We start from the raw sequence: 15,059 nt of genomic DNA on the forward strand, positions 1-15,059 counted from the left end.
ATGTATATAAAATTGGCTATTAAATTCATCCATTGAGTTCTTAATTTTAGTTATTTTACTTTTTAATTTTATAATTTCTATGTGGTTCCTTTTAAAATCTGTAATGTCACTTTTCATAGTTTCCAGTTCCCTGTCTAAATTTTCAAGCTTGGCTTTTCTTTTTCTTGAAGCATAGGGCTTTATGGTCTGTATCTAGTAATTCCAAAACCTGAAATCTTTGTGGATCTATTTCTGATGTCTATTATTTCTGCTGGTTCTTGCTCATGGTATCTTGTTTCCTTGTTCCTATTTATTTTTGGATGCATGCTGAATGCTGTGTTTGACAACTGTAATTTGTCATCTAGGTCGATGCTATTTTCTTCCAGAGAGGATTGTCAGTACCTTCTGTCAGATGCTTGCAGGCCCTGACAGGCCAGGGTGCATGAATTCCCAGGCCACCTGGCTACTTACAAGCTGGTTTGCCAGTTCACGTTTGGCTTTGTTTACCCTGGTTCACTCTTACCCTGAGGGGACCCCTTTGGGGTCCCAGCTAAAAGCAGAGTGTAATTGATCAGAGTCTTCACCTTTGGAGGAACCTAAGCTTTGACACCTTACCCCTAACCCCACGAGGTCTCCCTCCAAGATCACAGATGAATTTTTCAGATGTATTTTTCCAGACCAGGGTTAGACCACATGACCTCAGCAGGCCCTTCAGGTGAGAACCCTCAGAGATTTCTTCCTCCTCCCGTCCCAGCCACACACTCTTCCTCCCCAGGGGCGCAGCTGGCCAGAAACAGCATTACCCATAAACTCCACATTGCCCAGGTGGAGAATGGCTGCCAGCAGCTTGCTGAGGTCCCAGTTCTCGGAGTCAGAGAACATGAGGATCTTCATGGCCGAGCGGACATGGGCGTAGTCCTTGGCATCGTTGAGCCCCTCGCAGGAGGTGCAGTTCCCCTGCAGAACAGGACACCTCAGGTTTCTAGGGGCCAACCCATGTCCCACCTCCTCCACTGTAGGGCCAGCAAGGCAGAGATACCTCAGTGACTCAGCCAAAGGCCTTCATAAGGGACACTACATAGGCTCTGGGTGGACTCTGAGGGGCCACATGGAGGCCTAAGCTCAGAAAATACACAAAATACACTTCCAGAGGTGGAATCATGATGCCATAGACACAGCATGCCTGGGCTTTGCAGCCATTGCTGGCACTTGGTAGCTGTGTGGCCTCAGCCAAGTGATTAAGCTTCTCTGAGCCTCTATTTGTCACCCATCCATAGTAACACCTGCCTTATCCTTTCTAGGGAATACCATAGGTTTATTCTTCTAACAAACATTTTCCAAGGCTCACCATGTGCCAGGGCCTGTGCTATTTGCTGGGAATTCAGAAATGGAGAGATCTAGCCCTGTCCTGTGTGCTCCTCATTCAGGAGGGAGGGCAGGAAGCAAATGATGCTGTCAGAGGCTGTTACAGGTGCTGAGACCAAAGAGGGGCAGGGCCAGCCTTATTGGGAAGTGAGGAAAGGCTTTCTGGAGGAGGAGGCGCCTGAGCTGGTCCCACATGCTGAGCTTCAAAGCAGTGCCCAGAAGATGGTGGTCAAGGCAGCTGGAGCTAGCCTGTGAGGTGGGGGCAGGGGCCGGATTACCAGAAGGCTGGGGTCATAGTTGAGGGGGGAGAGGTTGGCAGATGGTAGGATCTGGGGGGACTTGGAACACATGCCAAGGAGCCACAGGGAGCCCCTGAAGAATTGTAATCACAGAGGTGATCTGTCAGGCTTGCACTGTGGAAGTTCTACAGAGTGGATGATAGATTAGAGGGTCAAGCCTGGCACAGGGGGGACCTGAGAGGAAACTACTGCCGTGGGCTGGGCAAAAGATGATGAAGGCCTTGAGGAAGTGAACATAGAAGAGAGGGCTTAGCAGGAAAGAGACTGGAGAGATGGACTTATCCATTCCCTTGTCAGTGAACATGAGCAGGACAGCTGCTTGTGCCGCACCGTTCCATGCGTGGGGACACAGCCAAGGGCAAGAACAAGGGCCTTGCTTTCTTGGATTTGGAGTTCTAGGGGCACCACAGGATGGGCGATTGGAATGAAACTGGGAAAAGAGAGGGGTGGAGACTACTCCCCATGACTTACTGCATGACCAGTCTTTTGCCCGTTGGAGGTGAGAGGACGTTTATGGGGAAGGACCATGGCTTCAGAGGGAGATCAGGAAGTCATGGGTAAGTCTCTTTTTTTTTTTTTTGGTGAGGAAGACTGGCCCTGAGCTAACATCTATTGCCAATCTCCCTCTTTTTTTTCCCCTTTTCTCCCCAAAGCCCCAGTAGACAGTTGTATGTCATAGTTGCACATCCTTCTAGCTGCCGTATGTGGACCCCGCCTCAGCATGGCCAGAGAAGCGGGCCAGAGAATCGGTGTGTCGGTGCGCGCGCGCCTGGGATCCCAATCCGGACCACCAGTAGCGGAGCGCGCGCACTTAACCGCTAAGCCACAGGGCTGGTCCAAGCGTAAGTCTCTGACAGTCATAGAGTGGGTACCAAACACAGAGAGGGTGGAGTGGGGAACAGAGAAGAGGAACTGTCAGTCCCTGCCTCAGGGGCCCGGCCAGAGTCTGGGCTTTTCTGCGGCTGTAGACCAAGGGTTAAGTGGGCACCAGCCCTCCTCCCTCTTTCTCCGTTTGTTATTGAGAGGCGGGGAGGGGCGAGGCGGGGGCGGGGCCATGCGGGACAGGGAGTGGAGGGAAGGGGCGGGGCGGGCCTCACCATGGTCAGGTAGTGGTACTCAGAGGGCGTCCCCAGGCCCAGCAGCTGCTTCTCGTCGGTGCTCATGCCGAGGAGCATGCAGTAGAAGATGTGGTAGTTCCGTTCCTCTGGGGCCTGGGAGGGAGGGAGGGAGGGCGTCCCGGATAGCCTGTAAGCAGTCCCCTGAGGCTGCCGCCCTCGACTGTCTCCCTCCCCCAGCCTTGTCCCGGCTTGCGCTCCAAGGTCTCTCAGCCAGGTGTGGCTCCGGCACTGGCCCGACGGATGGCCCGGCCTGGATGTCTTCATCCAGGGCCTCCAAGGCCGGCTCATCCCGACAGCTCTGTGCTAAAGGCCATCCTCATGTCCAGCGCACTCCTTTCTCCTGGCTTCCCTGCATCTCGACTGCTCCTCGCAGCGCTGCAGGCACCCTCCCCAAAGTCACAAGCGAGGAAGCCTCAGGTGGGAACTGCCTGGCCTCCGAATTAATTCTAGTAGAGGTGAGGAGTAGTAGGCACCAAGGAATGAAGGAAATTATATGGATAGAAAATTCAAAACGGAAAATCCAATCATTTCTTTTCCTTGAATACTGGGGAAGGACCATCATTATCCAATTCTCAGGGTCCTTGGCTCATCTCAGGGTAAGGCCAGAGTTCAGTGGCAGCAAACTAAGACCTACTGAGGTATGGGGAGGGGGTGTCCCTGGGGAGGAGGACAGGAGGGGTGAGAGTGATGGAAGGGGACCCCTCTTGGAAGCCTCCCCAGTCCCCTGACTCCCCATCCTGGGGCAGGTGGAGGTTTCCCCAAGACCAGTGTGGCAGGTGGACGCCTCACCTGCCGGCAGACCCGGGACTTCTCCAGAAGAAACTGCTCGATGCGCGCACCCTCGATCACCCCACTGGGGTTGAAGTAGATGTCGATGTACTTCCCGAAGCGGCTTGAGTTGTCATTTCGGATTGTCTTGGCATTTCCAAAGGCTGAGGGCCAGAGGGTGATGCCCGTGATGGGAGGAGAGAGGAGAAAATGTACTTTTAGTGGGAAGACTTCTCAGAGGAGGTGGCAGAGCCCAGAACTGAAGGATGGGTAGGATTGCACTGGACAGTGGTGGCAGCCAAGGGTATGCTGAGAGGAAGGCAAAGTGCAGGTAAATGTTTAGAGGTCAGAAAGCATGGGGTATGCTTGCAGAGTGAGAAATTTGGCTGGAGCATAGGATACAGGAGGAAAACAGTGGAAGATAGTTGGAACTAGTTAGTAGGTGGGGCTTAGTAGCACAGAGCATTGAATGCCAGGCTAAGAAGTTTGGAATTAGTTCTGCAGGTGATGGGGAGATAGGAAAGCTTCTGAGGGAGTGAGGGGACAGATTTGCGTTTTAGAAAGATTGCTCAGGCTGCAGAGTGGAGGCCTTGCAGGAAGGGTGGCAAGAGCGGGCACAGGCCCGGGCATAGAAGAGGAGGTCAGCCAGGAAGTCTTTGGGCTGCAGTATGATCCCAAGTGCATTCCACACAGCTGTTTCTGCAAGCTTTTCACGTGTGACCCTCAGTGACAGAGATCCTTGGCACTGTGTCCTAGTACGTGCACACTCCCACCTGCACGCATAGTTAAAAGAAAATATTCAGTACAGTTCTTACCAAGAGCAATGTGCTAGGTATTTCCTATTCTATGCTACTTAATTTGTTCTAAAAGACTTATTTCATGACCCACTGGTGGGTTGGGATACAGTTTGAAAATACTGCCAGACAGCATTAGTCCCACGAGACCAAGGAAAAGGGCTCCTCTGTCAAACAGGTTTGGCAAACACCGCACTCTCTCCCCCTTGAGGGATGCTAGTGCATAGAAGAGGCTCTGAGAAGCACTACAGTTCAGAAGCGTGCTTAACATTTCTGAACCCAGTGGCAGATTTCTTTTTAAGAAAGAACTTGATGTAGGCATTTTTTTCTTTTTTTTGTAGAAATTGACAAGCTGATTCTAAAATGTATATGGAAAAGTAAAGGATCTAGAATAGCCAAGTTTGGAAAAGAAGAACAAAATTGGACATGCGCTACCTGATTGCAAAACTTACTAAAAAGCGACAGAAATCAAGACAGCATGGTAAATGTGACAGGACAGACAGAGAGAGTAAGAGAACAGAAAAGAGAATCCAGAAATAGAACCACACAGTCAATTGATTTAGAGAATGGTACAAAGGCAATTCAATGGAGAAAGAACAGTCTTTTTGACAAATGGGGCTAAAATAATTGGATATCCATAAGGAGAGAAGAAAGAAAGGAAGGAAGGAAGGACAGAGGGAAGGAAGGAACTAAGAAAGAAAGGGAAGAAAGAGAAACTCAACTTATACCTTGCCCCATAGAAAAATTAACACAAAATGGATCATAGACCTGAATGTAAAACCTAAAACTGCACAACATCTAGAAGAAAACATAGGAGAAAATCTTTGGGTTAGGCAAAGATTTCTTAGATACAACACCAAAAGCATAATCAGTAAAAGAAAAAAAATGATAAACTGAACTTCATCAAAATCCAAAATTTCTGCCCTACAAAAGACACTGCTAAGTGGATGAAAAGACAAACCACAGACTGGGACAAAATAGTTGCAAAACACATCTTTTGAGGGACTTGTATCCAGAATATATAACAAACTCTTAAAAATTCACTAATAAGGCACCAATTCAACTAAAAAATGGGCAAAAAATTAAACAGATACTTCACCAGAGAAGATATACAGATGGGAAACAAGCACATGAAATGAAAAGATGCTCCACATCATTAGCCATTAGGGACACGTGAGTTGACACCATGAGGAGATACCTCTACCAAGCAACCAGAACTTGCACACTTGCTGGTGGGAATGCAAAATGGTATAGCTGCTCTGGAAAACATTTTGGCAGTTTCTGACAAAGTTAAATGGCTCACTTACCATCTGAGCCAACAATTTCACTCCTGCATATTTATCCAAGAGAAAAACATATGTTTACACAAAAACCTGTAGGTGATTGTTTATAAAGGTTTTATTCATCATCACTAAAAGCTATAAACAACCCAGATGTCCTTCACCTGGTGAGTAGACAAACTGTGGTACCTCTGTGTGGTGTAATAGAAGGGATGGATTCTTGATCTGGCAATAACATGGAAGAATCCCAAATGCTTTATGCTAATGAAAGTAGCCAGACCCAAAAGGCTACAAACTGTATGATTTTATTCATACAACCTTCTGAAAAAGATAAAACTATAGGGAAAAAAAGACAAATCAATGGTTGCCATGGGCTGGAGGTGGGAAGAGAGTTGACTGCAAAGCGGCATGAGGGAAGCTTTTGGGGTGATGGGAACATTCTATGTCTTTAGGTTGGGGGTTATATGACTATATGAGTTTGTCAAAACTCATAAAACTATATATCAAAAAATGAATTTTTACTGTGTGTAAAGCATGGGAGAACATGCTCACCAGTGGCTGATAGCCTTGAGGCTGAGGTCACACGCTTCTGGGCCTCCCCCACCAAAGACTGAGTGAGAGGAGTCCCCAGGACTGGCGTGGGCCTAATGCAGGACTCCTCTGAGGGGCTCTTTGCTCTGGAGCTTCCCATGGTGTTGGCCTTGTCAATCCGCATCGCAGCTTGAATCTCATCCTGCCCAGTTCTGCTCTTTCCTAAGTGTCCTAGCAGCATCCCACCCAGAGGCTTTTCCTGCCCTTTCCTGCTTCCTCCCCCTTCATCTTGCAAAGTGGTGACCCCTCTCTTGCAGTCCTAACTCCAGCTCAGCAACTGCTTCCCACAGGACCCAAACTGACACAACCAGCATTTCCCAAATTGATTGCATCTTGGAGCCCTTTTTAAAGGAATACTTGTTATGATCCTTCGGAAAGGACACTTAAGGAAAGCTCATAAGGTCATCAGTTTTTCCTTTTGTGCTGCCTGGGAGCCCCCACACTACCATCCATCCCATTCTTGTCTTTGTGTCCTGAGGAATTCTGAGAAGTTGCTGAAAGTGTATGGCCTATCTTGTCCTTCCCCATGGGCACCTCGTGGCGGGAAGGTTCCAGCCCGCAGGGCCTGGGGAGGAGGGCTGGTCCTGACGGTGACCACTTACCTTCCAGAATAGGGTTGGCCTCCAGGACCTGCTGCTCAATCCATGAATGTTGGCCACTGACGGTGGCCAGGAACTGCAGGATGAGCTTCGTGGTCTCCGTCTTCCCCGCCCCAGACTCGCCGCTGCAGAGAGGGAGTGCAGGGATGTCAGTCAATAGAAAACAACCACAGGCCTGCCTTCTGGGCCAATCTGCACAGGGCCACCCTCTCCCTGTGCAGAAATGCCACCGCATTTTCCCTGAAGTCCCCTGTGGGTCTCAGACTATCTACATTGTGTTAGTTATTGGTGTGTTTGTCTTTTCTACCCTGCTCAGCTGTGAGCCCCTGGCAGGCATGGTCATATCTGGTTCGGTCCAGGGTCACTGGCATGGTGACTGCAGATGAATGAACAAGACTAGACGACATGATGCCTCCGGGTAACATCCTTTCCATGAGCAGTGAGCTTATGTGGGCCAGAGGGGAACCTCCACCAGTCCTTTTGGAAAGAAATTTGGCATAGGTATAAAAACCTTCAGAATTATCCTGCTTTTGGTGTAAGAAAATAATCCTAAAATCAGAAAAAAGTTTTCTCCATAAAGCTTTCTGCTCATTAAAACATTATTTATTTATCACTGCAATTGTGGAAAATTAGAAGTACCATAAATGAGGGAAATTAATTATGGTCTATCCAGTCAGAGAACATTATGCAGCCATTAAAACCAAGTCTGTACAGAGCTGGCAGTAGCATGGGCAACGCTTACTAGTTACAGTTAAGGGACAAATGTTGGTACTATTTAGTAGAATTTTAACCAAGTGGGTAGGGGAAGCCTTTTCCTCCAAAAATGTCTAGCAATTTTTTTCTGAGAATATTTTTCTGAAATTTTCTAAAATTTTCGTAGTGAATATATATTAATTCCACTATGGTGAGATATGAAAACTAGTTTTTAAAAATTACTTAGGGCATTTAACTAGTTAAAAATATACTTGTGTCTGGCACATGGCACAGACTCAGGTTTGCAGTGATTAATTTTACTATTATTGCTAAGGCTTAAATGCTACTTTTTTATAAATTATTTTTATTATGGAATATGTCAAACATTACAAATGGAGGCAGAATAGTGCAATGTCTTGCTGATAAAAGTATGGTCCACAGGCCAGCAGCGCGGTGTCACCTGGTTGCAAATGCAGACTCCCAGGTTCCACCCAGCTCTGCTCAATCAGAATTTGCATTTTCACAAGATCCCCAGGGGATTCCTGCACTTTACAGTTTGTATAATGAATCCCCACAGTCCCATTCCCAGCTTCAAGTCCTGGCCAATTTTGTTTCCCCTCCTGTACTATTTTAAAGCAAATCTCAAATATTGTTTCTTCTGAAAATATTAATTTTTAAGAAAGTTGTGATCAGGGGCCAGTCCCGTGGCTTAGCGGTTAAGTGCCTGCGCTCCGCTACTGGCGGCCGGGGTCCGGGGCGCGCACCGACGCACCGCTTCTCCGGCCATGCTGAGGCCGCGTCCCACATACAGCAACTAGCAGGATGTGCAACTGTGACATACAACTATCTACTGGGGCTTCGGGGGAAAATAAAAAAGGAGGAGGACTGGCAATAGATGTTAGCTCAGAGCCGGTCTTCCTCAGCAAAAAGAGGAGGATTAGCGTGGATGTTAGCTCAGGGCTGATCTTCTCAAAAAAAAAAAAACAAAGAAAGTTGTGATCAAAATGTCCACAATCCAGATCAAAATGTCCAGAGTCGGGGCCTGGTGCATCTGTGCCCTACCCCCGGGACTGTGGGGAGTCGGGCCCACCTGATGATGCAGCACTGGTCCCTCTTGTTCCTCTTCATGTTGAAGTAGCAGTTGTTGGCGATGGCGAAGACGTGCGGCGGCAGCTCGCCCACGTGGCGGTTGTAGTACAGCTGTACCTGCTCCAGGGTGTAGAGGGGCAGCACCTGGAACGGGTTCACGGCCACCAGGATGGAGCCTGTGTACGTCTGGGGAAGGGAGCAGGTGGTCAATGCCCTCTGCCCCAGGGCCAGAGCTGCCCGGCCCTGCCTTGGCCTTAGCTGCAACCCCCTGCAGGCTACTGGGACTCTGGTAGGGAAGTGGGGTCAGATTCTGGGCCAGGGAGCCAAGATACCCAGCCGCTCAGGTCCTTCCCCTGGAAAGATGGGGGCGTTCACCACGAATGACAGTTCTGAGAGGGGGTACTTTCACAAGAACAGTAAATGAGGTGGTCGTAGGTAAATGTTTAGCATTCTGTCTGGTATGTAGAAGAGGCTCAAGAAAAATGGGCTGAATGTCTGAAATAAGTCTATACTTGCCTCCCGTGGGGGCCTCTACACGGCTGGTCAACAACTGTAGCCCTCACTGCTTCCCCCTGGGACCCCTATTCTGGACCACTTGCTCGTCAGGAGCCCCCACTAAGCCCGCCTGCCCATCTGGGGGTGGGACAGGGACAGCCACCTCAACACCTCAACAAGTCACATGATTATCATTAGTTTTCATTTTAGGAATGGAGAAGAGAATCTCTCTGGCTCCAAGGACTATGACAACCAGATAAAAGAATGCAAGCACAAACGCTTTGGAAAGGACAAGCTGCAGCTCAATGTAGCTTATTGCTGTTATCAGTCCCAGGAGCTCTGACGCACGTTCAACCAGAGTGGTTGTGCGTCAGGGACAGTGCCCTGTCCCCCCTCTGCCGCACAGGGTCTCCTCCTTCTCTTCTCCTAGCCCTCCCCTCTATTCAGGGTCCCCTGCTCACTCTCCCACTTCTCTGAGCATCCCAGAAGAAGGGCCAGTCAGATCCAAATGAGCCACCTCCTCTGTGAGCCGCCCAGGCATGCCGAGACTTCCTCAGGCCACACCCACTTGGGACTGGGCTGGAAAATCTGTGCTGCAACAGGGATGGGAGCCTGAGGGCTGGGGTGACGCTCCCCTCCACTGCCAGGCTGTGGGAGAAGGACTCACATCTGACTACATGGCCCCCCTGACCATCACAGGACCACTTCACAGGAGGGCAGGGGTCTTCTGCCTGATGACCCTCTCTGCCACATGTCTGGGAAGGGGCTGGGCAGAGGACTATGCCCACCCCCACAGCCTCAGGTCAACTCAGCCATCAGAGCAGGCCTTCCACTTAGCCACAGACAAAAGGAAGAGGCAGCACTAATTGAGCACCTACTGTGTGCCAGCACTGCACTGGCGTGCTACCCATCAGCTTTCCATGCCCTCTGCGCCCTGCTTCTTTAGGACTGGGGAGCAGCGATTGAGAAAGTTTAAGTACCTTGCCTACCTCACACAGTGAGGGCCTGGGGAGCAGGGACTGAACCAGGTACGCCTGACTCCAAACCCCCTGGGGCATGGTTTTCTTCCCTAGCCAGGAGGTCAGTGCCTGCGGACCAAGCCGCCTGTCGGGGGCCCCACATGGACATGGAGGACTCACGTAGATCTTGTGCTGCTGGTAGCGGATCAGGAGGTTGTGCACAATGCCTGCCTCGTTCAGGTCCCCCAGGCGGATCATGTCCTCCACACCCTGGGCCGAGTTGGGGTGCATGGGGCTGAGGGTGCCAAGGCCCTCTGCTTGGATCCAGTGTTCCTGGAATGAAGGGCAGAGACTCCCCTGAGGGGCGGCCTCCCATGCACCGACCCGCTGCACCTCCCCTCCAAGTTCTCAACAGATTGGCTGAGCTGGTGGCCAGTCTCTGGCCAAGGTCAGTCTGTGGTCAAGGTCAAGGGAAACCTGTGGCAGGATCAGGTCAGTCTGTGGCCGGCAGCATACGCATCTAGGTCAGTGTGTAGCTGGGCGCTAAGGGTGAATTTCAGACCAGGGTCAGAAGAGTTTGTAGCCAGAAGGTAGATTTGACTGTGATTGGGGTCAGGGGCAGTTTGCAGCTGAGACCTCACAGATTATTGGGATAAAAGGGTGTAATTAAAAGTGTTTTTTAAACTGCATAACAGCATTATGCAAATAGAAGATATTACTGTTAATATTTTACTGCCTTCCATAATATGGAGCTCACGCCATAGTCTAGAATCCTCTCCTTGGAGGCCAAGTCTCTACATGCCCTACTCTGCAGCATCTAGCCCAGCAAAGAGGTTCTGCTGAGGAGGAGCTGAGTGACCAGCTGGGCCCCTCACTCACATGCCCTTCCCCCCCGCACCACCATTGGCCGACCCCGCCCCTCCCATCCCCTGGTGGCTGAGCTGGCCCCTTGCAGGCCACCCTGAGCTTCCCACCTTTCTCTCACCTGGGCTGTTTTGCTTAGCATGGGCAGAGCCTTGTCCCCTCCCTTCCATGCACGTTTCTCACACACCTTTCCCTCCTGCCTTCTTTTCCTCCCAGCTCACCTTCCTTTACTTTGCAAACCAGCTTTCTGTCCTCCCCTCCTCTCTGCCACAGCCTCTTCCCCATTTCTCTCCTTTCTACTCCCCCAGCTGTCCTGGTTTTCCACCTGCCAACTCCTTGCTTTTTCACTATAGAAATAGTCCCTAAGACAGACACACAGTGTTCACCATGACAGGATCCCACTGTGGCCTGTCCTGCCATGTAGGTCCCCTCCTTGGGCTCTGGAACCCCTGGTTTGGGGAGCAGCACCAGAGAAGTTGAGGGGCTCCAGACCCTGGAGGGGTGGGGTGGAGGCGCTGAGAGAGCCCAGTCTCCTGGGACAGCCCAGCCACACTAACCTTGCCCTCGTCATCTTCAACCAAGATCTTGCTGGGCTTTGTTTCTTTGATGATGCCCCCGATGGCCACGCCAGTCTTGTTGGCACAGGGGGGGTTCAGCCACACATGGTCACCCTGGAGGGCAGAGAGAAGATGGTGGTTGGATCCCTATTCCACCCTCCCCTTCCTGCTCAAGACCTACCTCTCCTGGGGGCTGTCCCTTCCAATCAAGAGTTCCCAAGGTGGCTGGGGCACATGCTCTCCCCATCCTCCTTCTGCCCCTCCTCGTCCCCCTCCTTATTGTTCTTTCCTCCCTCCTCCCCCTGCCTTCTCTTGCTCTTGCCAGGATGGTAATGGGAGGTGGCAGTGGAAGCTTCCCTGGCCTAGCTTGGTTCCAAGAAACAGGCAAGCCATATTTGCAAGAAACAGTCTCTTGGTGAGGTGCAAAAAGAGAGTCTTTGCCTGTGAATCCCAATCCATAGGCTGGTGAAAAGTGAAGACTAAAATCCCACATACTAGGTTCCTGCTGCCTGCAACACAGCATCAACCCACAGGAACCTCCTTCTGATCCGAGAAAGCTCACTCCATTCAAAGAGGAGTAATCCAAAAGGAACCAGCTCAGGTCTACAAAGATACTGAAATCCAAAAGGAGGAAAGGAGCAAGTGAATAACATTTGCCAGGGAAAAAGAAACAAGTAAACAATCCTGCCACAGAGCAGTGGAAATTTGTGACCAAGTAATTCACCATGATTTCCAAAAGCTTACAGCAGTGCAGATCAGAGGCAACGGAGCTCAGAAATTAGATGGTGAGACAACTGAGAAGGATAAGATGAGAATTGGCAGAGCTCAAGAAAGAAACAGAGGAAAAGTAATAAATGCAGGCCAGACATGAAAGCAAAATTGGAAACAACAACAGGGGAATAAGTACTGCTACCTGTGTGGTGAAGATCATAGAAGACAGAAGGAGAAAAGCAAGCCAGTGAAACAGAGATGAAGAAAATTTGGATCAGGAAGAAAAAGATAGATCTGGAAGATGGGCAAAAAAACAAATAATTGGAGTGCCCAAAGAAGAACACTAGAAAATAAAAACACTCAGAAAGATTATTGAAAGATATAATCAAGACAACTTTCCAGAAGTTAAAGAAGCCTTGAATCTGTGGATTGAAACACACCAGGTACCAGGAAATAATGACAAAGAAAAATCAACTCCAGGACACATACTAGTGAAGGTTATTGGACTTCAAAGATAAATAAATGATTTTTGGGGGGTAGGCAGACAAAAAGATGAGGTCACTTATAAGGAGAAAATTCAGGACAAATTCAAATCCTATATGAGGTCTGAACAACTGCTAAAAAGATTTCAAGAAAAGAGCAATCTGTCCATTAGGATGGCCACTATCGGAAGAACAGAAAACAACTGTTGGCAAGGATGTAGGGAAACTGGAACCCTTGTGCACTGTTGGTAGGAATGTAAAATAGGGCAGCTGCTGTGGAAAACAGTGTGGAGGTTCCTCAAAACATTAAAAACAGAACTATCATATGATCCAGCAATCCCACTTCTGGGTATTTATCCAAAAAAATTCAAAGCAGGATCTCGAAGAGATATTTGCACTCTCATGTTCACTGCAGCATTATTCACAGTAGCCAAGCAACCCGAATGTCCACTGACAGAGGAACAGATAAATAAAATGTAGTATACATGTACAATGGAATATTATACAGCCTTTAAAAAGAAGGAAATTCTGCCACGTGCTACAGTGTGGATGGACCTCAAGGACATCATGCTAAGCGAGATAAGCCAGTCACAAAGAACAACTGTATGATATAGTATATGATTCCACTCATATGAAATGTCTAAAGTAGTCAAAATCACAGAAACAGAAAGTAGAAAGGTGGTGCCAAGGGCTGGAGGAGGGAGAGAAAATAGTGTTTAATGGCTATGGACTTTCAGGTTTGCAAGATGAAAAAGTTCTCAGATCTGTTGCACAACAATATGAATATACTTACTACTAAATTGTACACTTAAAAATGGTTAAGATGGTAAATTTAATGTTATGTGTTTTTTAGTACAACAAAAAAAGAAAAATCCAATAATTTTTTACCCAGCTGAATTGTCATTCCTGTATAAAGGTAACAAACAGTTTTGAAGATGCAACATTGTTCCCAGAAGCCTTCTGAAAAAAACATCTAGGGGACAACGTCAGTTAACTGTGCAAAGAACGAAAACAGATCCACACCAACACACATGGTCACAGAGTTTCAAAATACTCGGGACAAAGAGAAGATCATGAAAGCTCTTAGAGAGAAACAATAAGTTTTATATGAAGGCTCAAGCATTAGAATGGTATCAGATTTCTCAATAGCAATTCTGGAAGCCAGAAAACAATGTGGAGTACCTGTCTTCACAATTCTCAGGGGAAATTATATCCAGTTTGGAATGCTAGGTGCAGCTGACGTTCAAATGCAAATAATATTTTTAGACATATAAGTTGCTAAAAACGTTTACCTCCGATGTACCGTTTCTCAGGAAGCTACTACAGGATATGCTAGATCAAAACAAGGGAGTAAACCAAGAGAAAGATAGACCTTGGGTCCAGGAAAAGGGATTCAGTGCAGAGGAGAGGTGAAAGGAATTTTCAGGGTGGCTGCAAAGGAGAGCCCAAGACGAGAGATGTGCCTCAGCGGTAGAAGGCACCAGTCTAGATAGGCCAGGTCAGCAACTCTGGGAGAGAGTTCTTCCTGAGGATGCAATGGATGGAACTCCCGATGAGTCAGAACATTTTGAAAGGACATTGACATATCTGAGAGGAAGTTGGGTGTAAAAGTCATGATAAATACATAGAAAACTAAGCAGACGTGGAAAAGTTCAATTACAAAGCCTAGCAAAGGAAAGCACCAGTGCTTAGAATACCCTACATAGCTCAACTGAGAGTAGCATTTACTTATTATTTACAACAATAGATGACGGCTGAAACCAAAAACTCAAGTAGCACTAAAAGCATGCTCTTTAGAGACATGGGGGGAATATCAGAGAATCAACTAGAAGGGTTGACAGTGGTCACCTCTGGAGAAGAGGAAGTGGGGGACTGATTCTTTAAACTTGGTGCCTATACAACTTTATAAAAATAAAAGCTAAATTAAAAAGAACAACAAGGAACAGTTGCTATAATATACAGAAGACCAGCATGAGCAACGTACTGTGCTCCTTGGACTAATTAAATCACACCAGAAAACTCAGAGACCTAGGAGAAGCTTTCTTCCAACAAGGATGAAACTCAGGTGTGAATAATTGCAGTGTGCAGCTGAAACAGCTGGCCAATCACCAAAGTGAGAACATTAATAGTCAAAGACAGATGATGGGCATCTTATGGCAGAATTGATATTAACCAGAGGTGAAAGAAAGAGACCATTGCCAATCCAGACTGAGTGAGGAGGTATCAACCAGACACGAGCTGGAAGAATAAACAAAAGAGTTGGAACCTGACTTTTGTTCAATACATTTGACCAAATATCTACTGGGAAATAAATAAGAAGCCAAGCAGCAGAAAATAGTGCTTCTTCATGAACTCTATCAGCAGAAAAAGATGACTGTGCAGAAGCAGCTGAATTAGGAAAAGGGTGAATGAGAAG

General features: G+C 48.1%; 1 protein-coding gene across 1 annotated transcript in view; it reads right to left on the minus strand.

Annotated features, from left to right (window-relative positions):
- MYO7B (myosin VIIB) overlaps positions 1 to 15,059 on the minus strand; it is a 94,103-nt gene that overhangs the window by 63,101 nt on the left and 15,943 nt on the right. The window contains exons 2-8 of the mRNA XM_058549740.1: positions 11,451 to 11,564; positions 10,210 to 10,362; positions 8,577 to 8,761; positions 6,797 to 6,918; positions 3,551 to 3,693; positions 2,741 to 2,854; positions 783 to 936 (exon numbers count right to left, since the gene is read on the minus strand). Coding sequence (XP_058405723.1) covers positions 783 to 936; positions 2,741 to 2,854; positions 3,551 to 3,693; positions 6,797 to 6,918; positions 8,577 to 8,761; positions 10,210 to 10,362; positions 11,451 to 11,564 — 985 coding nt within the window. The remainder of the gene's footprint in view (positions 1 to 782; positions 937 to 2,740; positions 2,855 to 3,550; positions 3,694 to 6,796; positions 6,919 to 8,576; positions 8,762 to 10,209; positions 10,363 to 11,450; positions 11,565 to 15,059) is intronic.

This window comes from Diceros bicornis, chromosome 10 (assembly GCF_020826845.1).
Source record: "Diceros bicornis minor isolate mBicDic1 chromosome 10, mDicBic1.mat.cur, whole genome shotgun sequence".
Lineage (NCBI taxonomy): Eukaryota > Metazoa > Chordata > Mammalia > Perissodactyla > Rhinocerotidae > Diceros > Diceros bicornis.